The sequence below is a fragment of the Oncorhynchus clarkii genome, unplaced genomic scaffold (assembly GCF_045791955.1).
Source record: "Oncorhynchus clarkii lewisi isolate Uvic-CL-2024 unplaced genomic scaffold, UVic_Ocla_1.0 unplaced_contig_5292_pilon_pilon, whole genome shotgun sequence".
In the NCBI taxonomy this organism is placed as follows: domain Eukaryota; kingdom Metazoa; phylum Chordata; class Actinopteri; order Salmoniformes; family Salmonidae; genus Oncorhynchus; species Oncorhynchus clarkii.
In genome coordinates, this window is record NW_027261128.1 from 153,138 (window position 1) to 176,844 (window position 23,707).

General features: G+C 44.6%; 1 protein-coding gene across 1 annotated transcript in view; it reads right to left on the reverse strand.

Moving 5' to 3' along the window:
- LOC139404989 (thyroglobulin-like) overlaps nucleotides 1-22,255 on the reverse strand; it is a 96,188-nt gene extending 73,933 nt beyond the window's left edge. The window contains exons 1-22 of the mRNA XM_071147553.1: nucleotides 22,187-22,255; nucleotides 20,756-20,864; nucleotides 20,087-20,184; nucleotides 19,686-19,874; nucleotides 19,306-19,465; nucleotides 17,937-18,043; nucleotides 17,059-17,202; nucleotides 16,625-16,807; nucleotides 15,819-16,328; nucleotides 15,395-15,636; nucleotides 12,664-12,820; nucleotides 12,150-12,294; nucleotides 11,802-11,935; nucleotides 11,405-11,542; nucleotides 10,499-10,576; nucleotides 10,284-10,366; nucleotides 8,042-8,162; nucleotides 7,317-7,514; nucleotides 6,889-7,095; nucleotides 2,046-2,194; nucleotides 768-912; nucleotides 384-542 (exon numbers count right to left, since the gene is read on the reverse strand). Coding sequence (XP_071003654.1) covers nucleotides 384-542; nucleotides 768-912; nucleotides 2,046-2,194; nucleotides 6,889-7,095; nucleotides 7,317-7,514; nucleotides 8,042-8,162; nucleotides 10,284-10,366; nucleotides 10,499-10,576; nucleotides 11,405-11,542; nucleotides 11,802-11,935; nucleotides 12,150-12,294; nucleotides 12,664-12,820; nucleotides 15,395-15,636; nucleotides 15,819-16,328; nucleotides 16,625-16,807; nucleotides 17,059-17,202; nucleotides 17,937-18,043; nucleotides 19,306-19,465; nucleotides 19,686-19,874; nucleotides 20,087-20,184; nucleotides 20,756-20,864; nucleotides 22,187-22,253 — 3,523 coding nt within the window. The 5' untranslated portion in view covers nucleotides 22,254-22,255. The remainder of the gene's footprint in view (nucleotides 1-383; nucleotides 543-767; nucleotides 913-2,045; nucleotides 2,195-6,888; nucleotides 7,096-7,316; nucleotides 7,515-8,041; nucleotides 8,163-10,283; nucleotides 10,367-10,498; nucleotides 10,577-11,404; nucleotides 11,543-11,801; nucleotides 11,936-12,149; nucleotides 12,295-12,663; nucleotides 12,821-15,394; nucleotides 15,637-15,818; nucleotides 16,329-16,624; nucleotides 16,808-17,058; nucleotides 17,203-17,936; nucleotides 18,044-19,305; nucleotides 19,466-19,685; nucleotides 19,875-20,086; nucleotides 20,185-20,755; nucleotides 20,865-22,186) is intronic.
- Between the last annotated feature and the right edge of the window lie 1,452 nt (nucleotides 22,256-23,707).

A 23,707-nucleotide genomic window follows, 5' to 3' on the forward strand; every position in this document is an offset into this window, starting at 1 on the left:
GAAAAGAAAGATGGAGGGAGAGAGAAAAGAAAGAAAGAAAGAGAAAAGAATGATGAGGGAACGAGAGAAGTAGGGAGAAGAGAAAGATAGAGGGAGAGAGAGGGAGAAGAGAAAGAGAGGGAGAGAGAGAGAGAGAGAGAGAGTAGGGAAAAGAAAGCAGGGGAGAGAGAGTGAGGAGAGTGAGAAAAGAGGGAGAGAGGACAAAGAGAAAAGAGAGAGGAGAGAGAAAGAGAGGGTGTGTGTTATACATTCAGTTATTAATAATGCTGTCAACCGAGTCGTGACCTTTAGTAAATCAGTCAGTATGCACTTTCATTTCATATGAACTGATATACAGTAGTTCAGGCCAGGTTGTTTTAGGGGGAAAGGTAATAAGGACGTACCACATCCTGTTCCAACACGCTGGTAGCCATGGGAACAGCCAAAGTTGGGTGCTGAGGTAGAGAGGACTCTGGGTTCAGAGGTCAAGATGGAGCGGTAGGGGTCACTACCCATCAGGCCTAGCACCCCATCCAACAGCCTGTCCTCACTGAGCGCTACATCTGGAAACAGATAAATCACTAATGACTCAAATCCACAAATACTTCTGTTGTTCCATTAAATGAAACATGAAAATGCACTTTGGCAGACCTCCAAGAAAATACACACACAAAGTCAAAGTTTAAAATGTATAAACTAGTCTTGAGACATATTTAAAGGGTGTGAGACAGTATTTTTTGGTGTTTTTCATTGAGAAATATTTCTGAAATGTTGTCTGTGCTCCTTACCGACGTCATGCAGGTCAGGCAGAACAGAGACGGGAAGGTCTGAGAGAAGAGCCCTCCAGCTGACCTGAACACTGACGCTTTCCTCACTCACACACTCTACAGAGACGGACGACTCATCACACACGGACACAGAGACGGACGTCAGCTAGAACAGGAGAGACACAGTAGTCAGACAACCTGTACAGACTCATCACACACTGACACAGAGATGAACATCACAGTAGTCAGACAACCTGTACAGACTCATCACACACTGACACAGAGCTGAACATCCCAGTTGTCAGACAACCTACACAGACTCATCACACACTGACACAGAGCTGAACGTCACAGTAGTCAGACAACCTGTACAGACTCATGACATACTGACACAGAGATGAACATTACAGTAGTCAGACAACCTGTACATACTCATCACACACTGACACAGAGCTGAACATTACAGTAGTCAGACAACCTGTACAGACTCATCACACACTGACACAGAGATGAACATTACAGTAGTCAGACAACCTGTACAGATGCACAATCTTAATTTGATCTCCCTGCTGCAGGTGAACTTTCCTGCAACGCAGGACATTTTAAACTTGTAGTGTATTTGAGGTTTAAAAAGGCTTCTGAAGTTTGTAATTCCCACTTTCAGACTTGATTTTCCTTTATGAAAAAGATATCAACCATTACAAAATTACTCAAGAATTATAATCAACAAAACAATGAATATTTCCTGTTGCTGGAGGACTATTTTCCTGCTGTAGCAAACTGGCTCAAATGAAGATCCTACATCTGTAGCTAGTCAACCAGCGTCCTGTCCAGTGGGGGTCCTTGTGCATCAAGCTGCTCTACGCTACAGTTCTGTCTCAGACAAGACTTCCTTAGTCAACTATAGACAACTAGCTGTGGTACAAAACAGTAAATCAATAAATCAATAAACAGCAAATCAATAAAGTCCAGATCATTAAATCAATAAATCAATAAATCAATAAATCATACATGTGTATTTTCTAGAGGGTTTATAGAGCTGCGTTTATGAATACATCTGTAGTTAATGAGTTGAGCGTTTTCTAAGAACGTGTGTTTTGCATTAGTTCAGGTTCTGGAATATCTCCTGCAGGCACCTTTCCATTCAAAGCAAGTTACACATGGTTTTCACTATCGTTTATTGCAACAGTAGATGGCAGACATTCAGACACACACACACAGACACACACAGAGACACACAAAGAGACACACACACACACACAGACAGACACACACACACGCAGACACACACACACCAACCTGCAGGCTGCAGAGACCCTGGGCCCTCATGTCGTGGAGTAGAGAGGTCTGCAGGCTGGAGTGGAGGGAGGAGCTGCAGGGTCCCTGGCCTGGAGGCAGGGTGAGCTGGAGCACCACAGAGGTCTGGACGGTCTGCAGCACCTGAAGTCCTGGAACACACAGAGACACAGACAGAGACACAGACAGAGACATGACACAGAGACATGACACAGAGACATGACACAGACACAGAGACATGACACAGAGACATGACACAGAGACACAGAGACATGACACAGAGACAGAGACACAGAGACATGACACAGAAACAGAGACATGACACAGAGACATGACACAGAAACAGAGACATGACACAGAGACATGACACAGAAACAGAGACATGACACAGACACAGAGACATGACACAGACACAGACACAGAGACAGAGACAGAGACAGAGACAGAGACAGACACAGACACAGACACAAACACAGAGACAGATGAGACATGACGTAATGAAGTCTAGGCTCCCTGCCAAACACACAGTGATTCCATCAAACTGTACACAGCACTGATTACAGTGTGACGCATCAACGGTCCAAGAGAGACGTAAACAGTCAGACATGAGCAACAACTGAACGCTGAGGGAGAAAACAACTTCCCTTCAACATCAGGACACTTTCACTACTAGATGAGTGCTATGGGCTATGAGTGTCATGACTGAATGTCAACTCCTGTGAGCATTTGTCATATTACCCTGTTTTTCAGACAGACAGGAAGTCTGGTCATTCTGTGTTAGACTACACACTGTGGAGGTCTGGTCTGGTCATTCTGTGTTATATTACACACTGTGGAGGTCTGGTCATTCTGTGTTATACTACACACTGTGGAGGTCTGGTCATTCTGTGTTATACTACACACTGTAGAGGTCTGGTCATTCTGTGTTATACTACACACTGTGGAGGTCTGGTCATTCTGTGTTATATTACACACTGTGGAGGTCTGGTCATTCTGTGTTATACTACACACTGTGGAGGTCTGGTCATTCTGTGTTATACTACACACTGTAGAGGTCTGGTCATTCTGTGTTATACTACACACTGTGGAGGTCTGGTCATTCTGTGTTCGACTACACACTGTGGAGGTCTGGTCTGGTCATTCTGTGTTAGACTACACACTGTGGAGGTCTGGTCATTCTGTGTTAGACTACACACTGTGGAGGTCTGGTCTGGTCATTCTGTGTTAGACTACACACTGTGGAGGTCTGGTCATTCTGTGTTAGACTACACACCTTGGAGGTCTGGTCTGGTCATTCTGTGTTAGACTACACACTGTGTAGGTCTGGTCTGGTCATTCTGTGTTACACTACACACTGTGGTGGTCTGGTCTGGTCATTCTGTGTTATACTACACACTGTGGTGGTCTGGTCATTCTGTGTTAGACGACACACCTTGGAGGTCTGGTCATTCTGTGTTAGACTACACACTGTGTAGGTCTGGTCATTCTGTGTTATATTACACACTGTGGTAAATTAGACTACACACTACACACATCTGCTAAATTAGCTAATGTCAAGCTTGGCAGAAGTTACATCTTATAACAGGAAGCTTGAGATCATTTTCTAGGTCATTGAGGCAAACCAAAAGTCCCAATACAGCTTGAATATTCAGAAATTGAGAGAGAGACAGATAGAGAGAGAGAGAGCGAGACAGATAGAGAGAGATACAGATACAGAGAGAGACAGATAGAGAAAGAGAGTGAGACAGATAGAGAGAGAGGCACAGATAGAGAGAGAGGCACAGAGAGAGATATAGACAGACAGATACAGATAGAGATACAGACAGAGAGACAGAGAGAGACAGAGAGACAGAGAGAGAGAGAGACAGAGAGAGACAGATACAGATAGAGAGAGAGAGACAGAGGGAGACAGAGAGAGAGAGACAGAGGGAGAGAGACAGAGAGAGTGACAGAGAGACACAGAGAGACAGAGAGATACAGAGAGAGAGACACAGACAGAGACACAGAGAGAGAGAGAGACACAGAGAGAGAGATACAGAGAGACACAGATAGAGAGAGAGAGAGAGAGAGAGAGAGAGAGAGAGAGAGACAGAGAGAGACAGAGAGACACAGAGAGACAGAGAGACACAGAGAGACACAGAGAGAGAGATACAGAGAGAGATACAGAGAGAGATAGAGAGAGAGATAGAGAGAGAGAGAGAGAGAGAGAGAGAGAGAGAGAGACAGACAGACAGACAGACAGACAGACAGACGTAATGAAGTCTAGGCTCCCTGCCAAACACACAGTGATTCCATCAAACTGTACACAGCACTGATTACAGTGTGACGCATCAACGGTCCAAGAGAGACGTACACAGTCAGACATGAGCAACAACTGAACGCTGAGGGAGAAAACAACTTCCCTTCAACATCAGGACACTTTCACTACTAGATGAGTGCTATGGGCTATGAGTGTCATGACTGAATGTCAACTCCTGTGAGCATTTGTCATATTACCCTGTTTTTCAGACAGACAGGAAGTCTGGTCATTCTGTGTTAGACTACACACTGTGGAGGTCTGGTCATTCTGTGTTATATTACACACTGTGGAGGTCTGGTCTGGTCATTCTGTGTTATACTACACACTGTGGAGGTCTGGTCATTCTGTGTTATACTACACACTGTGTAGGTCTGGTCATTCTGTGTTAGACTACACACTGTGGAGGTCTGGTCATTCTGTGTTATACTACACACTGTGTAGGTCTGGTCATTCTGTGTTAGACTACACACTGTGGAGGTCTGGTCATTCTGTGTTATACTACACACTGTGGAGGTCTGGTCATTCTGTGTTATACTACACACTGTGGAGGTCTGGTCATTCTGTGTTAGACTACACACTGTAGAGGTCTGGTCATTCTGTGTTAGACTACACACTGTGGAGGTCTGGTCATTCTGTGTTATACTACACACTGTGGAGGTCTGGTCATTCTGTGTTAGACTACACACTGTAGAGGTCTGGTCATTCTGTATTATACTACACACTGTGGTGGTCTGGTCTGGTCATTCTGTGTTAGACGGCACACCTTGGAGGTCTGGTCATTCTGTGTTAGACTACACACCTTGGAGGTCTGGTCATTCTGTGTTAGACTACACACTGTGGAGGTCTGGTCATTCTGTGTTATACTACACACTGTGGAGGTCTGGTCATTCTGTATTATACTACACACTGTGGAGGTCTGGTCATTCTGTGTTATACTACACACTGTGGAGGTTTGTCTGGTCATTCTGTGTTATACTACACACTGTGGAGGTCTGGTCTGGTCATTCTGTGTTATACTACACACTGTAGAGGTCTGGTCATTCTGTATTATACTACACACTGTGGTGGTCTGGTCTGGTCATTCTGTGTTAGACGACACACCTTGGAGGTCTGGTCTGGTCATTCTGTGTTAGACTACACACTGTGGAGGTCTGGTCATTCTGTGTTAGACTACACACTGTGGAGGTCTGGTCATTCTGTGTTATACTACACACTGTGGAGGTCTGGTCTGGTCATTCTGTGTTACACTACACACTGTGGAGGTCTGGTCATTCTGTGTTATACTACACACTGTGGAGGTCTGGTCTGGTCATTCTGTGTTACACTACACACTGTGGAGGTCTGGTCATTCTGTGTTATACTACACACTGTGGAGGTCTGTCTGGTCATTCTGTGTTATACTACACACCTTGGAGGTCTGGTCATTCTGTGTTAGACTACACACTGTGGTGGTCTGGTCTGGTCATTCTGTGTTAGACTACACACTGTGGAGGTCTGGTCATTCTGTGTTAGACTACACACCTTGGAGGTCTGGTCATTCTGTGTTAGACTACACACTGTGGAGGTCTGGTCATTCTGTGTTAGACTACACACTGTGTAGGTCTGGTCATTCTGTGTTATATTACACACTGTGGTAAATTAGACTACACACATCTGCTAAATTAGCTAATGTCAAGCTTGGCAGAAGTTACATCTTATAACAGGAAGCTTGAGATAATTTTCTAGGTCATTGAGGCAAACCAAAAGTCCCAATACAGCTTGAATATTCAGAAATTGAGAGAGAGACAGATAGAGAGAGAGAGAGCGAGACAGATAGAGAGAGATACAGATACAGAGAGAGACAGATAGAGAAAGAGAGTGAGACAGATAGAGAGAGAGGCACAGATAGAGAGAGAGGCACAGAGAGAGATATAGACAGACAGATGCAGATAGAGATACAGACAGAGAGACAGAGAGAGAGAGAGACAGAGAGAGACAGATACAGATAGAGAGAGAGAGACAGAGGGAGACAGAGAGATAGAGACAGACAGAGGGAGACAGACAGAGAGAGCGACAGAGAGACACAGAGAGAGAGACACAGACAGAGACACAGACAGAGACACAGAGAGAGAGAGATACAGAGAGAGAGAGACAGAGAGACACAGAGAGAGATACAGAGAGAGAGAGACAGAGAGACACAGAGAGAGAGAGAGAGAGAGACAGAGAGACACAGAGAGAGAGAGAGAGAGAGAGAGAGAGAGAGAGAGAGAGAGAGACAGAGAGACAGAGAGACACAGAGAGACACAGAGAGAGAGAGATACAGAGAGAGATAGAGAGATAGAGAGAGAGAGATAGAGAGAGAGACAGAGAGAGAGACAGAGAGAGAGAGACAGAGAGAGAGAGTGAGACAGAGACAGAGAGACACAGAGAGAGAGAGACATATTGCATTTTAGGGATAATAAAGAATCTCTACTGTACAGAGCCAGAGAGAGGTAGAGAGCCAGACAGACAGACAGACAGACAGACAGAATATGGGGTGTTTGTTTGATGTGGTGTGTGGTTAGTTACTCTGGCAGGCTTGAGGAAGTGGGGCCTCTGTCACCCAGGCTCTGGTCTCCACGTCACACAGTAACTGCATGTTTACAGGAAGTGTGCTTTCGTAACCCAGGTGACAGATGAGGTCACAGTTCTGCTGGCCACCAATCACGTCAGAGCGACAGACCACATCACCGTAGGTAACGGTGATGTCAGAGAACGGAGAGGGACACTGGGGACCTGGAGACAGAGAGAATACAGGTAAATAGATGGAAGACAAGGTTTTACTGAGATGCGTAAATAAATAGTGAATTTTAATATGATGTGTTTGTACAGCTAGAATAAACTTTTGGTAACAGATGGAATATTGTTATTGGCCAACTAAACGCTTTCGCGTGCGTGTGCTTACATAAACACCTGTGGCCATCTTTAAACATCCAGGACATATATACCAGACTTACTGTCACAGGCTGGGGTCTTCCCGGTGGCGCGTGGCGTCCTGGTTCCAGGCAGCTCCTGTCCATCTGTCTGAGACACACACCAGCAGTCTGTCTGGTCACACTGCAGTGGGGAGAACAGCCTTCCATCCACCTGACACTCCGGCTCATAACCCACCACAGACTGACCTCTGTCTGTCAACAACTGACACCAGCTAGGACCTAGAGAGACACGTGGAGGACAGAGGAGGAGATGGTTTAAAGATTTCATCCTGTTATACATGTTCAACCTTTTGATTTAGCAAACGGAAAACGGAAAACAAGATGTGAAGTAGTGGAGTCCTTCAGATGGACTTGATATAAAATGAAATGATATTTCTTGAAAAGGGAAGTATATGAACATGTCTGTCCCAAAATGGTTGGACCACTAAGTGATTGATTGTTATAAGTGATTGATTGTTAAATGTGATTGATTGTTAAATGTGATTGATTGTAATATGTGATTGATTGTTATATGTGATTGATTGTAATAAGTGATTGATTGTAATAAGTGATTGATTGTTAAATGTGATTGATTGTTATAAGTGATTGATTGTTAAATGTGATTGATTGTAATATGTGATTGATTGTTATATGTGATTGATTGTAATAAGTGATTGATTGTTAAAAGTGATTGATTGTAATAAGTGATTGATTGTTATTAAAAGTGATTGATTGTTATATGTGCAGTGTGTTAAACATGTCAGTACATGTGAGGTCTCCACTGGAACTCAGGGTAGCAGGCTGGATGGTTTCCCCAGAAACAGGACTGACACACCAGGCTCCACCTCCACCTGAAGACCCCTTCTGGAGCACAGAGAACTGGCCACTCTGGAAACACACAGACAGCACCACAACCACTTATCAAGGACACATACTGTACATACAGGACAATAGAAGAAGACTTTATTGTCCAATAGAAACTAGTGTCGTGCTTTATACCAACCCCTCTGAGAGACACAGACAGAAGTTACAACAAGGAGGAAACAGACAGAAGTTACAACAAGGAGGAAACAGACAGAAGTTACAACAAGGAGGAGACAGACAGAAGTTACAACAAGGAGGAGACAGACAGAAGTTACAACAAGGAGGAGACAGACAGAAGTTACAACAAGGAGGCAGACAGACGTTACAACAAGGAGGCAGACAGACGTTACAACAAGGAGGCAGACAGACGTTACAACAAGGAGGCAGACAGACGTTACAACAAGGAGACAGACAGAAGTTACAACAAGGAGGAGACAGAAGTTACACCAAGGAGGAGACAGACAGAAGTTACAAGAAGGAGACAGAAGTTACACCAAGAAGGAGACTGACAGTAGTTACAGCAAGGAGACCAACAGACGGTACAACAAGGAGGAGACAGAGAGAAGTTACAGCAAGAAGGAGGCCGACAGAAGTTACAACAAGGAGGAGACAGGCAGAAGTTGCACCAAGGAGGAGACAGACAGAAGTTACACCAAGGAGGAGAGACAGAAGTTACACCAAGGAGGAGACCGACAGAAGTTACATCATGGAGGAGAGACAGAAGTTACACCAAGGAGGAAGGAAGTTACACCAAGGAGAGACAGAAGTTACACCAAGGAGGAGACAGACAGAAGTTACAACAAGGAGTCAGACAGACAGAAGAGGAGACAGACAGAAGTTACAACAAGAGAGTCAGAAGTTACAAAAAGAAGACAGAAGTTACACCAAGTAGGAGGAGACAGACAGAAGTTACAACAGGAGACAGACAGAAGTTACAACAGACAGACAGAGTTACAACAAAGAAGGCAGACAGACAGAAGTTACACCAAGAAGGAGACTGACAGTAGTTACAGCAGGGAGACAGACAGAAGTTACAGCAAGGAGGGACAGAAGTTACAACAAGGAGACAGACAGAAGTTACAACAGGAGGAGAGACAGACGTTACAACAAGGAGGCAGACAGACGTTACAACAAGGAGGAGACAGACAGAAGTTACAGCAAGGAGGCCGACAGAAATTACAACAAGGAGGAGACAGACAGAAGTTACAACAAGGAGAGACAGACAGACGTTACAACAAGGAGGCAGACAGACGTTACAACAAGGAGGAGACAGACAGAAGTTACAGCAAGGAGGCCGACAGAAATTACAACAAGGAGGAGACAGACAGAAGTTACACCAAGGAGGAGACAGACAGAAGTTACACCAAGGAGAAGACAGACAGAAGTTACAACAAGGAGGAGACAGACAGAAGTTACACCAAGGAGGAGACAGACAGAAGTTACAACAAGGAGGAGACAGAAGTTACACCAAGAAGGAGACAGAAGTTACACCAAGAAGGAGACTGACAGTAGTTACAGCAAGGAGACCAACAGACGTTACAACAAGGAGGAGACAGACAGAAGTTACAGCAAGAAGGAGGCCGACAGAAGTTACAACAAGGAGGAGACAGACAGAAGTTACACCAAGGAGGAGAGACAGAAGTTACACCAAGGAGGAGACAGACAGAAGCTACACCAAGGAGGAGAGACAGAAGTTACACCAAGGAGGAGAGACAGAAGTTACACCAAGGAGGAGACAGAAGTTACACCAAGGAGGAGACAGACAGAAGTTACAACAAGGAGTCAGACAGACAGAAGTTACACCAAGGAGGAGCCAGACAGAAGTTACACCACGGAGAAGACAGACAGAAGTTACAAAAAGAAGGAGACAGAAGTTACACCAAGAAGGAGACTGACAGTAGTTACAGCAGGGAGACAGACAGAAGTTACAGCAAGGAGGAGACAGAAGTTACAACAAGGAGACAGACAGAAGTTACAACAAGGAGGAGACAGACAGAAGTTACAGCAAGGAGGAGACAGAAGTTACAACAAGGAGACCGACAGAAGTTACAACAAGGAGACAGACAGAGCAGAATTAAGGCAGAATAAAACAAAACAAATCAATTTCCTGATATTTATGCTCAACATTCTGACGAGGATATTCACCACTTCACAAGTTGGGTCGTAGGAGGACTGTGTCCAATCAGAGAGCAGAGCCTGAGCATAACCTCTCTGACACCGGGTCTGGCCTGGAAGACGAGAGGAGATCTCCAGAAAACAACTCAAATCATTCAACACCGACAAAAGCAGATCGGAGGAGTGCTATCCTTACATACAGAACAATGGAAGTCAGTGAGAAAATATAGAATGTCCTGTCTTACACTGTGGTCTCTGGAGGGAGCGACTGGTCAGGGAAGCTGGGATGTATCCTCCTTCCTCATCCACACACCAACACTGACCTGGAGACAGTTACAACTCAGTCAATATAACACTGACCTGGAGACAGTTACAACTCAGTCAATATAACACTGACCTGGAGACAGTTACAACTCAGTCAATAAAACACTGACCTGGAGACAGTTACAACTCAGTCAATATAACACTGATCTGGAGACAGTTACAACTCAGTCAATATAACACTGACCTGGAGACAGTTACAACTCAGTCAATATAACACTGACCTGGAGACAGTTACAACTCAGTCAATATAACACTGCCCTGGAGACAGTTACAACTCAGTCAATATAACACTGACCTGGAGACAGTTACAACTCAGTCAATATAACACTGACCTGGAGACAGTTACAACTCAGTCAATATAACACTGACCTGGAGACAGTTACAACTCAGTCAATATAACACTGACCTGGAGACAGTTACAACTCAGCCAATATAACACTGACCTGGAGACAGTTACAACTCAGTCAATATAACACTGACCTGGAGACAGTTACAACTCAGTCAATATAACACTGACCTGGAGACAGTTACAACTCAGTCAATATAACACTGACCTGGAGACAGTTACAACTCCGTCAATATAACACTGACCTGGAGACAGTTACAACTCAGTCAATATAACACCACTGTAGCTACTTCATTAGTCTTATCTGTTTCCAATCAACATATTATGAATGAAACAATGAGACATTGCTCATTACGAGAGGTGTCCTTCTAGAAGGGTCTAGAGAAGGTACAATGACCGGTACACTGTGGCTTGTATTACACTACTACAGTTACAATGTAGAGTTGGGTTGGAGGTCAGAGGTCGGAGGTGTGACTCTGACCTGTGCTGGGGTGGCACTGGGTGGGCAGCCACTGTCTGTGGGCATCACACTGGGGCCTGTAGGGCTGGTAGCCCAGCAGTAGAGACTGTCTCTCCTCCACAGATGCTGCCTGCTGGCTCTGCCAATAGAACCGCAGAGCTGGGGAGAGAAAATTCAACAAACACAGCGTGTTTGACTGCAATATTAACGACATGTTTCAGTTAACAACAACAACAACAACAAAAACACTATGAGAGAGAAACAATGACATTGAGATGACACTAAATATTACAACAGTAGCCACCTAACACTCTTTAGTAGTTAACTCCTGGCAATGAAAGAAACAAGTAGTGGAGCACGTCACGCAGAGAAGGATATGACATCATATCCAGTGGATATGACATCACACCAGACATACTGGAGTGGGCAGCAAGTCGTAGAGCAGAGTGTGAGTGGCTCAGCAGCCTATCAGAGAGCAGCGTGGTCTGGTCGGAGGAGAGGGCGTGGAGTAGCTCGTCAGAGGTCAGACGGAGACCTTCAGCCAGCAGGTAGCTGGTACCCCAGAGGAGAACATCCAGCAGAAGAGCATCAGTTGACACACAAACATGTTGGAGAGGTTCTGACTAACGGAACAGTACAGTGTCTTTATTTAAAAAACAACGTATTATCAATATTATAAATAAATATAGTCACACTCTGTACATGGTCCAATAATGTGCTGGGTAAACACCCAGGTGTCGGCACACTGTCTCTTCTTCAGGGTTACCTGTAGCCCAGAGGGATGTGGGAGCTGTTGGAGAGGAGGACCAGACGCTCAGCCTCCTCCTGGAATTGGTCCACCTCAGCCACCGCCAGGGAACAGGAGCCTGGAGCTGACCCTGGGGAGGGAAGGGGAGAGGGAGGGGGAGGACCTGGAGACAGAGGAATAGCTCAAACAAGTGTTATGTCCAAAATGACACCCTACCCCCTTAATTAATAATGTAGTAGTTTGGACCAGGGCACCCTATCCCCTTAATAATGTAGTGGTTTGGACCAGGGCACCCTACCCCCTTAATAATGTAGTAGTTTGGACCAGGGCACCCTACCCCTTAATAATGTAGTAGTTTGGACCAGGGCAAGGTAATACAGCTAGATGGACTGCACACTATGGGCCAGTTTACCGGACACAGATTAAACCTGGTCTTGGACTAAGAAGCAATTTCAATCTCCACGGAACATTGCTTTTCAGTCCAGGCCTAGGCTTAATCTGTGTCTGACGGGTGGAGGATCTGCCTACTCACACTGAACAGTCTGTCCTACAGGGACAGTGGCGTGTCTCTCTCCCAGGAGGTCCAGACAGAAGCAACTCTTTCCCAGACACTGCAACGCCACGTAGCTCCCGTCCTCTGCACACTTCGGCATGAACACCTCTACCCCAGCAGCCTGGCCTGACTTCACCTTCAAATTGTATCGAACTTTATTTGCATATGCACATTGTAGGTTTACACAGTACAGTACAATGAAACGCTTACTCTCAAGCTCTCTGCACAAACAGCGTAAACAATATGTAAAGTATTCAACAGAGATACAATAAAAACAATACAAAGTGAGTTCAAATACAGCACAGAAAGAAGGGTCAGTACTGTAGTTATTTACAATACAGTACAGAAAGAAGGGTCAGTACTGTAGTTATTTACAATACAGCACAGAAAGAAGAGTCAGTACTGTAGTTATTTACAATACAGTACAGAAAGAAGGGTCAGTACTGTAGTTATTTACAATACAGCACAGAAAGAAGAGTCAGTACTGTAGTTATTTACAATACAGCACAGAAAGAAGAGTCAGTACTGTAGTTATTTACAATACAGCACAGAAAGAAGAGTCAGTACTGTAGTTATTTACAATACAGCCCAGAAAGAAGAGTCAGTACTGTAGTTATTTACAATACAGTACAGAAAGAAGAGTCAGTACTGTAGTTATTTATAGACAGGATGCAGGTAGAGAAGAGTCAGTACTGTAGTTATTTACAATACAGCACAGAAAGAAGAGTCAGTACTGTAGTTATTTATAATACAGCACAGAAAGAAGAGTCAGTACTGTAGTTATTTACAATACAGCACAGAAAGAAGAGTCAGTACTGTAGTTATTTACAATACAGCACAGAAAGAAGAGTCAGTACTGTAGTTATTTATAGACAGGATGCAGGTAGAGAAGAGTCAGTACTGTAGTTATTTACAATACAGCACAGAAAGAAGAGTCAGTACTGTAGTTATTTATAATACAGCACAGAAAGAAGAGTCAGTACTGTAGTTATTTATAGACAGGATGCAGGTAGAGAAGAGTCAGTACTGTAGTTATTTACAATACAGTACAGAAAGAAGAGTCAGTACGGTAGCTATTTACAATACAGTACAGAAAGAAGAGTCAGTACTGTAGTTATTTACAATACAGCACAGAAAGAAGAGTCAGTACTGTAGTTATTTACAGACAGGATGCAGGTAGAGAAGAGTCAGTACTGTAGTTATTTATAATACAGCACAGAAAGAAGAGTCAGTACTGTAGTTATTTACAGACAGGATGCAGGTAGAGAAGAGTCAGTACTATAGTTATTTACAGACAGGATGCAGGTAGAGAAGAGTCAGTTCATTAGTTATTTACAGACAGGATGCAGGTAGAGAAGAGTCAGTACTGTAGTTATTTACAATACAGTACAGAAAGAAGAGTCAGTACTGTAGTTATTTATAATACAGCACAGAAAGAAGAGTCAGTACTGTAGTTATTTATAATACAGCCCAGAAAGAAGAGTCAGTACTGTAGTTATTTACAATACAGCACAGAAAGAAGAGTCAGTACTGTAGTTATTTATAATACAGCCCAGAAAGAAGAGTCAGTACTGTAGTTATTTACAATACAGTACAGAAAGAAGAGTCAGTACTGTAGTTATTTATAATACAGCACAGAAAGAAGAGTCAGTACGGTAGTTATTTACAGACAGGATGCAGGTAGAGAAGAGTCAGTACTGTAGTTATTTACAGACAGGATGCAGGTAGAGAAGAGTCAGTACGGTAGCTATTTAGAGACAGGATGCAGGTAGAGAAGAGTCAGTACTGTAGTTATTTATAGACAGGATGCAGGTAGAGAAGAGTCAGTACGGTAGCTATTTAGAGACAGGATGCAGGTAGAGAAGAGTCAGTACTGTAGTTATTTATAGACAGGATGCAGGTAGGGAAGAGTCAGTACGGTAGTTATTTACAGACAGGATGCAGGTAGAGAAGAAGAGTCAGTTCGGTAGTTATTTACAATACAGTACAGAAAGAGAGTCAGTACTGTAGTTATTTACAATACAGTACAGAAAGAAGAGTCAGTACGGTAGTTATTTACAGACAGGATGCAGGTAGAGAAGAGTCAGTACTGTAGTTATTTACAGACAGGATGCAGGTAGAGAAGAAGAGTCAGTTCGGTAGTTATTTACAATACAGTACAGAAAGAGAGTCAGTACTGTAGTTATTTACAATACAGTACAGAAAGAAGAGTCAGTACGGTAGTTATTTACAGACAGGATGCAGGTAGAGAAGAGTCAGTACTGTAGTTATTTACAGACAGGATGCAGGTAGAGAAGAGTCAGTACGGTAGCTATTTAGAGACAGGATGCAGGTAGAGAAGAGTCAGTACTGTAGTTATTTATAGACAGGATGCAGGTAGGGAAGAGTCAGTACGGTAGTTATTTACAGACAGGATGCAGGTAGAGAAGAAGAGTCAGTTCGGTAGTTATTTACAGACAGGATGCAGGTAGAGAAGAGTCAGTACGGTAGCTATTTAGAGACAGGATGCAGGTAGAGAAGAGTCAGTACTGTAGTTATTTATAGACAGGATGCAGGTAGGGAAGAGTCAGTACGGTAGTTATTTACAGACAGGATGCAGGTAGAGAAGAAGAGTCAGTTCGGTAGTTATTTACAGACAGGATGCAGGTAGAGAAGAGTCAGTACGGTAGTTATTTACAGTCGTGCTGGGGGAGTGTCATAAAGTAATTACCTTCTGAGCAGCCGCTCGCTCCCTCTCGCATCGTGACGGACACCTTGGCCTTTGACCATTGAAACGTGACCCCGTGACCTCCTGACCCTGGGGGTCAGCACACCAACACTCCGAGCCTCGGCACTGGATCTCCTGATACTGGCCGCTGTCATCACAGCTGGGCACGTACAGGGCAGAGGGCTCCCTCTCACATCCAGCACCACCGGACTGGGCGCTCTCAAACAGGACCCTGAACAGCTCACCTTTTCAATTCAAATGATTTTAATTGATTTGGGTAAAAAAACAACTAATACGATAAGATGTACATTGGATCCCCAGTGGACAACACATTTATCTAAACACTTGTTTCCAAAGAGCTCCTCGATGGTAGAAACAAATAGCTTGTAATGATTTTTAAAAGTCAAGACGAAGTTACAAAACGAACCTAGCTGGGTGCTGTCCTCGGCTTTGGATAAGAGGATGGTTTGGCGTAGGGTGGAGAGGAAGTCTCCGTTTTCCAGGGTGGCGCTGATGAGTTGAACCAGATCTTGGTTGTTTGCCAGACTGGCTTGACTGAAACTCAACGTGCCGCTGACACCGACGGCCCCAGTGAAGTTAAACATCCCAGCGTTTCCTAAGAACTTTCCTCCGAACAGGTTCTCCTGGAGTCTCTTGGGGTTGGAGGCTAAAGATAGGGCCTTGAGGGCCATGGCCCCGCTAGGGAACATCCCCTGGATCGTCTCAGCCAGGATGTCTCCTAAATCGGATCGCTCGGGGAGAGACTCTCCAAGAGTCCCCAACAGGAGCTGTTGGAGTTGGGGGCTGCATGGAGACAGGGGGCTTGGGACTGGGTGTGTCTGTGAGTCCTTGGCTGATGGCACCTGACCTGAGGGGCTGGAGAAGAGCCTGGAGAGGGCCTGGCGACGCTCAGAGGTACAGTCCTTCACTCCAGCACCTGGGTTCAGTAGAGGGAAAATGGCATGTTTCTATTAATTTTCTGTAGGCCTAAAATATTGACTGTTGTTTTTTTAATGGCTTCTATGTACAGCATGATAAATGAATTTCCCCCTGTGGGATAATAAAGTTAACTGAAATGAAAATACAAAACAACGCAGATAAGCTTTCATTCAGTAAGCGATTATTGAGGTGTGCTCTCTGTCTGCACAGTCAATGGTATTGTACTGTTGGTTTGGAACACCTAAATGGTCAAAGCATTATTTGAAACCAACAACACTGTTACTTAGTTACCACAGTCAGGGTGTCCTCCATGTTGTCGTGTCCCAAAGATCTCCTTCCCTGTGGGGTCGACACACCAGCACTGCCCACCCGCCTGGCACTGTGTTGGCACGTAACCCCCGTCGGAAGCACAGGACGCCACAAACACATTGCCAGCTTGGGCACCAGCGGATCGCTCGCTCTCACAAGGGCTGGGGCCTTACGGGACAGATAGAGGGAGAGAGGGAAAATTAAATACCGGAAATATCATGGAAACCAGAGGAGGCTGGTTACGGGAGGACAGCTTCTAATGATAGCAGGAATAAAGGGAATGGTATCAAACACATGGAAAGCGCGTGTTTAATGTGTTTGATTCCAGTCTAGTTATTCGCTATGAACCCGTCCTACAAATGAATGTGCCACCAGCCGCCACTGATAGAAACGAGGCCAGATTGATGAAACTAACGTACATCTGAACCTGCCACTCATCGCCAGCTGGATGGCCAGGAACCTCCTCTGTAGGATACGGTACATGTTGGTCTGGGAGAAGGAGCGGCCTGGTTCCAGACCTGAGAAGGCTGTGTCGTACACCTCATCTAGCAGCAGCTCCACACCTGAACACAGGGAAACAAGGATTTTACTAACGCACACTGTTTAATAGCGACACGTCTTGCTCTTCATTGTAATCAGAGGGCTGATATAAATACTATGCATGCCAGTCTCTCTTGGTTAAGAGTTGAGGAGAGACTGACTGCATCACTTTAAAAAAACACATTTTTATAAGAAACAATGTGCTGAAAATCCCAAATTGTTTGCATAGTCAATTTAGACACAGCTCTGACACACACACTTACCCCACCAGACATGCCACCAGGGGTCTTTTCAAAGTCCCCAAATCCAGAACAAAATCAAGAAAGCGAACAGTATTATTTTGAGCCATTATTGCATGGAACTTCCTTCCATCTCATGTTGCTCAAATAAACAGCAAACCTGCTTTAAAAAACACCTCTCCTATATTAGACCTAGATATTGTGTGTGTATCTACTGATACGTAGGCTATGTGTGACATAAATGTATGTAGTTCTGTCCTTGTCTATTAATGTTCTATATTATATCATGTTTCATGTTCTGTGTTGGACCCCAGGAAGAGGAGTTTCTGCTTTCTCAACAGCTAATGGGGATCCTAATGAAATAATATACCAAAATGTTACCGTTATCTAAAAAGATCTATTTCTGATTCTTGATGAAAATCCAGTTAAGAGTTATTGTAAATCATGGTTCCTGTGTGTGTGTGTGTGTGTGTGTGTGTGTGTGTGTGTGTCACCTGTTGATGTAGCATCTATCTCACCTGTGCTGGGGAGCTCCCTGCCTCTGCTGTCAGCACAGAAACAGTAACTGGACACCTCTGGGAACATCTGTCTGAAGCTGCTGAACATCTGGAATACTTTAGGGAACCTGTGGAAGATATCACACCTCTTCTCACTTCACTCTGTCTAAAATAGGCTAAGAGAAGAGTAAAATACATGACAGTACTCTATAATACTAATTATAATACTACAATACTAATTATAATACTATAATATAGAGTACATGTAGATGGCAAAGTAATTCAAGTTATCTGGGAGGAACTCATTAAAGTTGTAAAGAGTTAGCTCTTCCACAAAGATGGACAGTATTTCATTAACTTACAACATTGATCCACATACAATAACTCTCTTCAAGAGCGCCTGCCTTGATGGTTAAAGGCCCCAAAATAAAGACTTCATGTACTAAGCCGACGCCATCCTCCTTTAATTTGTGTTGCCAATATTAAAAGGAATATCTTCCTTTACGTTTTTGATCTTGGGAGTCATTTGAGAAATGTCTGCTGGCTGGTTGGCAGTTAAGACCAGTTCCTGAGTGGTTTTAGCGGACCTGGAACAACTTGAGTCTTGACCCCTTGGCTGTACTTGGCTGGAGCCTGGAGTGATAACAGAGACAATCTTGGCCAGGCTGGGGGCCAATCATGCAAAGAGTTCACTGCACAAGCCCGGGTACACACACTAAGTAGGGAATATAATGCCATTTGTTGCCGAGAGACGGATGTGAAAACATCCGCTAGCCAGAAATAGACACAAGACAAAAGTAATTATTATAAAATTATAATTCAAGGTCTGAAAGTAGACATTTTTGTGTAGGCCTCAGTGGTTTGGGTTGGAATTGAAAATAAAATAAAATAAAAATGTGTGAATTCTGAAAATTGCAATAAGTTCCCAGTAGACCAAGCGTCTCCATTCCTCATAACATGTTCCAGTCACCATACACAAGAATAGGATCCTATCAGGTCAGAAATGTAGAGCGAGGAGGGAAAGATAAAGTGAATTTGGGCTCCCAGTTCTCCTGTCAGAGCATCAGTGTCCACGGGTCTAAGCATTACGCTGCCATCTAGAGGCAGAAACGATAAAAAGCTTTGTACAAAACCTGTCTCACTCACACACAGGATCCCAATGCACAGCCAAGTCAAAGCAAACCCCCAGCAGTGTGTTTGTGTGAGTGAGTGATAGATGAGATTCCAACGGTCTAACAGTGAATGTCAGCGTCCCAAACGGTACATTATTCCCCTGATATAGTGCACTGCCCTATGGACCCTGGTCAAAAGTAGTGCACTACACATACGGAATAGGGTGTCATTTGGGGCGTAAACTTAGAGTGCATATCTTTCCCTTCCAGGCACTCACCTGTTGAACGTGTGCAGCAGGTCCAAGACCATCCTGTCAGTGGTGTTGACAAACTTGCACTGCACGGACAGGAAGGAGCCGTCGGCCGAGCACTGAGGGGGGGAGCGTTCCCCGACGCCGTGGAGGAGACGCCTCGACCTCACCTCACAGCTGCCTGGGCCTGAGGGAAAAGGTCAAAGGTTGTTCTGATCAGCTCTAGTCATTTATATATTACTGTGCTGTGTGGCTAAGTTGGTAGAGCATGGCACTAGCAGCGTCAGGATTTGTGGGTTCGATTCCCGCTGGGGGTCACCCATTAGAAAATGGATGCACATAATACTGTAGGTGGTAAATGACATATTAACACACAACACAAGTCATCCTGCTCCTAACTAACTCACACTGAGAGGGCTTTCCGTTCTGCCGGGTCCCGTAGAGCTCCATGCCTTCCAGGTCTACACACCAGCACTGTCTCCGGGCGCTGTCACACTGCACCGCCTGGTACTCCCCAGAGGCCTGGCACTGGGGCACCAGGGGGGCATCGCCACTCAGCAGGGCCTGCTGTCTGTGGAGCTGGCAGGACGTCAGACCTGTGGGAGGAGGAGGAGGAAGAGGAGGAAAAGGAGGAGGAGGAGGAAGAGGTCAATGATGATAAACAGCATTTACATAGTGCATCTCAAAAGGTCTTCCAGTGTTCAACATGAGCCTGGCTCGGGTTCCCAGGGGGAATTCATCCCATCAGGCACCAATGTGGTTTCACTGTTAAAACAGATATTTCTAGGAAGAGGGGCGTTCTGCTCACAGTACACAGCTGATCCGTTCTGTCTGGATCCAGAGATCTCAGCTCCCTCTGCGTTCACACACCAGCACTCACCACCAGCACGGCTGCACTGGACGTGTCTGGAGCACACAACAGTTAGGAGAGAGCAGGGAACAGTGGCACCCTATTCCCGGCATAGTGCACTACTAATAGGGTGCCATTTGGGACATATTCAGGGAAATTGCTTCTTTACGGTCCTGGCTAGCTTTACCGTCCAGGCTAGCTTTTACCATCCTGGCTAGCTTTTACCGTCCTGGCTAGCTTTACCCGTCCTGGCTAGCTTTACCCGTCCTGGCTAGCTTTACCCATCCTGGCTAGCTTTACCCATCCTGGCTAGCTTTTACCGTCCTGGCTAGCTCTACCCGTCCTGGCTAGCTTTTACCATCCTGGCTAGCTCTACCCGTCCTGGCTAGCTCTACCCGTCCTGGCTAGCTTTACCCGTCCTGGCTAGCTTTTACCGTCCTGGCTAGCTCTACCCATCCTGGCTAGCTCTACCCATCCTGGCTAGCTTTACCCGTCCTGGCTAGCTTTTACCGTCCTGGCTAGCTTTTACCGTCCAGGCTAGCTTTACCGTCCTGGCTAGCTTTACCGTCCAGGCTAGCTTTTTCCGTCCTGGCTAGCTTGTGTCATATACAGCACTGTCAGGTATACCTGAATCGCCCGTCCTCTGAGCACTGGGGGACATGGTCTTGTTGCCGGGCAGAACTACCACCACGTAGAGACTCACACTGACTCAGGGTCTCAGACTCCAGTTGATATTCTGAAAACAGCAGCAAATACAATTTAGTTGTTCAAAACTGTGTCCATTTCTTTGTGGGGAATTTAAAGATGTTGTATTCGGCTTACAGGCATATGGCTCATACACACAGGAAACATAAACACAGCCTAAATTATAGTATAATAAATACACTACATCATCAAAAGTGTGTGGACACCTGCACATCCAACACCTCATTCCAAAATCTTTGCTGCTATAACAGCCTCCACTCTTCTGGGAAGTCTTTCCACTAGATGTTGGAACATTGCTGTGGGGACTTGCTTCCATTCAAGAGCATTAGTGAGGTTGGGCACTGACGTTGGGCGATTTGGCCTGGCTCGCAGTCGGCTTTCCAATTCATCCCAAAGGTGTTTGATGGGGTTGAAGTCAGGAACCTGTGCAGGCCAGTCAAGTTCTTCCACACTGAACTCGACAAACCATTTCTATAGAGACCTGGCTTTGTGCACCAATGGCATTGTCATGCTGAAAAACAGGAAAGTGCCTTCCCCAAACTGTTGCCACAAAGTTGGAAACACAGAATCGTGTAGAATGTCATTGTTTTCTGTAGCTTTAAGCTTTCCCCTCACTGAAATTAAAAGGGCCTAGCCTGAACCATGAAAAACAGCCCCAGACCATTATTCCTTTTCCACCAAACTTTACAGTTGGCACTATGCTTTGGGGTAGGTAGTGCCAAACTCAGATTCGTATGTTGGACTGCCAGAGGGTGAAGCGTGATTCATCACTGCTCGGCCATGAAAACACATTTCACGAAGCTCCCGACGAACAGTAATTGTGCTGACGTTGCTTTCAGAGGCAGTTTGGGAACTTGGTAGCGAGTGTTGCAACTGAGGAAACAATCATTTTTTGTCCTTCAGCACTTGGCGGTCCCGTTCTGTGAGCTTGTGTGGCCTACCACTTTGCGTCTGAGCCGTTGTTGCTCCTAGACGTTTCCACTTCCCAATAAAAGCACTTACAGTTGACAGGGGCAGCTCTAGCAGGGCAGAAATTATACAAACTGACTTGTTGGAAAAGGTGGCATCCTATGACGGTGCCACGTTGAAAGTCACTGAGCTCATCAGTAAGGCCATTCTACTGTCAGTGTTTGTCTATGGAGATTGCATGGCGGTGTGCTTGACTTTATACAGGGTGAAATAGCCGAATCCACTAATTTGAAGGGTTGTCTACATAGTTTGGAATATAGTGGATATACAAAATAGAAATAATGATAAACATAGAAAAAGCATAATCAGAAATAAGTTTAAATTACAGCTGAAAATAACTTTGAAATATTCAAAAACCCAAGATAAAGAGCCCTAAAGTTTTACCTGAAATCTTCCCCTCAGACAGACAGAGGTAGCACAGCAGTATGGAGGAGATCTGAACCAGGCTCATCATCTTCCTCAGTCAGTCTGCCCGTTGAACTGTGAGGAGACTGGGACTAAAACCTCTGGATTTATACCATCAGTGTTAACTGCAATGTCATCCTCCCCTAGGTTGTCACCGCACGTGGTCCTCACTCGCCAAACATGGAACACTCATGTGTGCTTGGAACAATGGAAGTTCTGGAACATTCTAGTGGGAGCAGCCAAGCCTGAGACTCAGAGAGCCATCAGAAGGGAGGAGTTGGTCATGCAAGACTTGACCTGGGATGCAGTAGAAACCTCGAAACCAAATCGGAAGAAAACGGACAGAAACGTCGAGTGGGACTATCTGAATTTGTCCAATAAGAAACTGTTGTTTACGTTGCAAAACATTTTTCTACGGTTTACACTAATAAATACGACCCAGGTGAACATGACTTGCACCTTCGGGATGATGCGCTTTCAAGAGCCAACGGACGACAGGTTTCTGAAGTCTAATGACATAAAACATGGAACGCAAGGCCAGCAACAGACAACACAAATTAACATTTGAATGTGTAACAGTTTAGCACACACCAACTCTGTAATATAATCATTTAAAATAAGAAGCGTAAGACGAGATATTAAATATCCAGAATATCTTTTTTTTAATGGCATTGTACATGTAGTAAATCACAAAGAACAGGTCTTAAATAAACTCTTAATGTACAGCTGGTATGTCAATAAAAATCTACTTTGTTTTCTCCCCTACCGACTGGTTCTAAAACACTTTTTATACAGGTTAATAGAAACGCTAAATAAACATAGTCATTTTTCTTCAAGTATATTTTATCCTCTTATGTATTTCTACAGATGTTTCCTCATCTTTACAGTTATAAAAACTGTACATAAAATGACCCAAAAAACAGCAATCAACACATTGCTTTTTTTTAAATACGCATTTCACATCCAGCTGGCAATTTAGCTTCCTGTGGTACAAGTCAAACGTGTCCCCTTAGCCCGAAGACATTGTGGTGTTATGTGACGTAGCAGCCATACCGGGGCCGTACTGAAAGCATCAAAAACCCCACAGACAGAGGCTTCATCCCCAAATGGCACCCTATTCCCTACACAGTGCGCTACTTTTTGAACAGGCTCCATAGGGCTCAGGGTCAAAAGTAGTGCACTACATAGGGAATAGGGTGCCGTTTCGGGACATACACACAGAGACAAACGTGCCACAGATGTCCCGTGACATCGAGGCCATTTCCGTGGTTGTCATGGAGATATCCCGAAGACACACAGTCGTATGTCTGTCTGTGGATTGGGTATATTATATACACCAGTCAAATAGATATATCTTTCCCCATGTTAACATTGTAAACTTGGTGGGTCATACCTTCAGACTTGGCACATAAAGAGAATGAAAGTTAACGATTGTAAAAGGTGGCAATAGATTCCTGAAATGAAATCAGAATGCAGTAGCTAAATGACTGATGACTGATG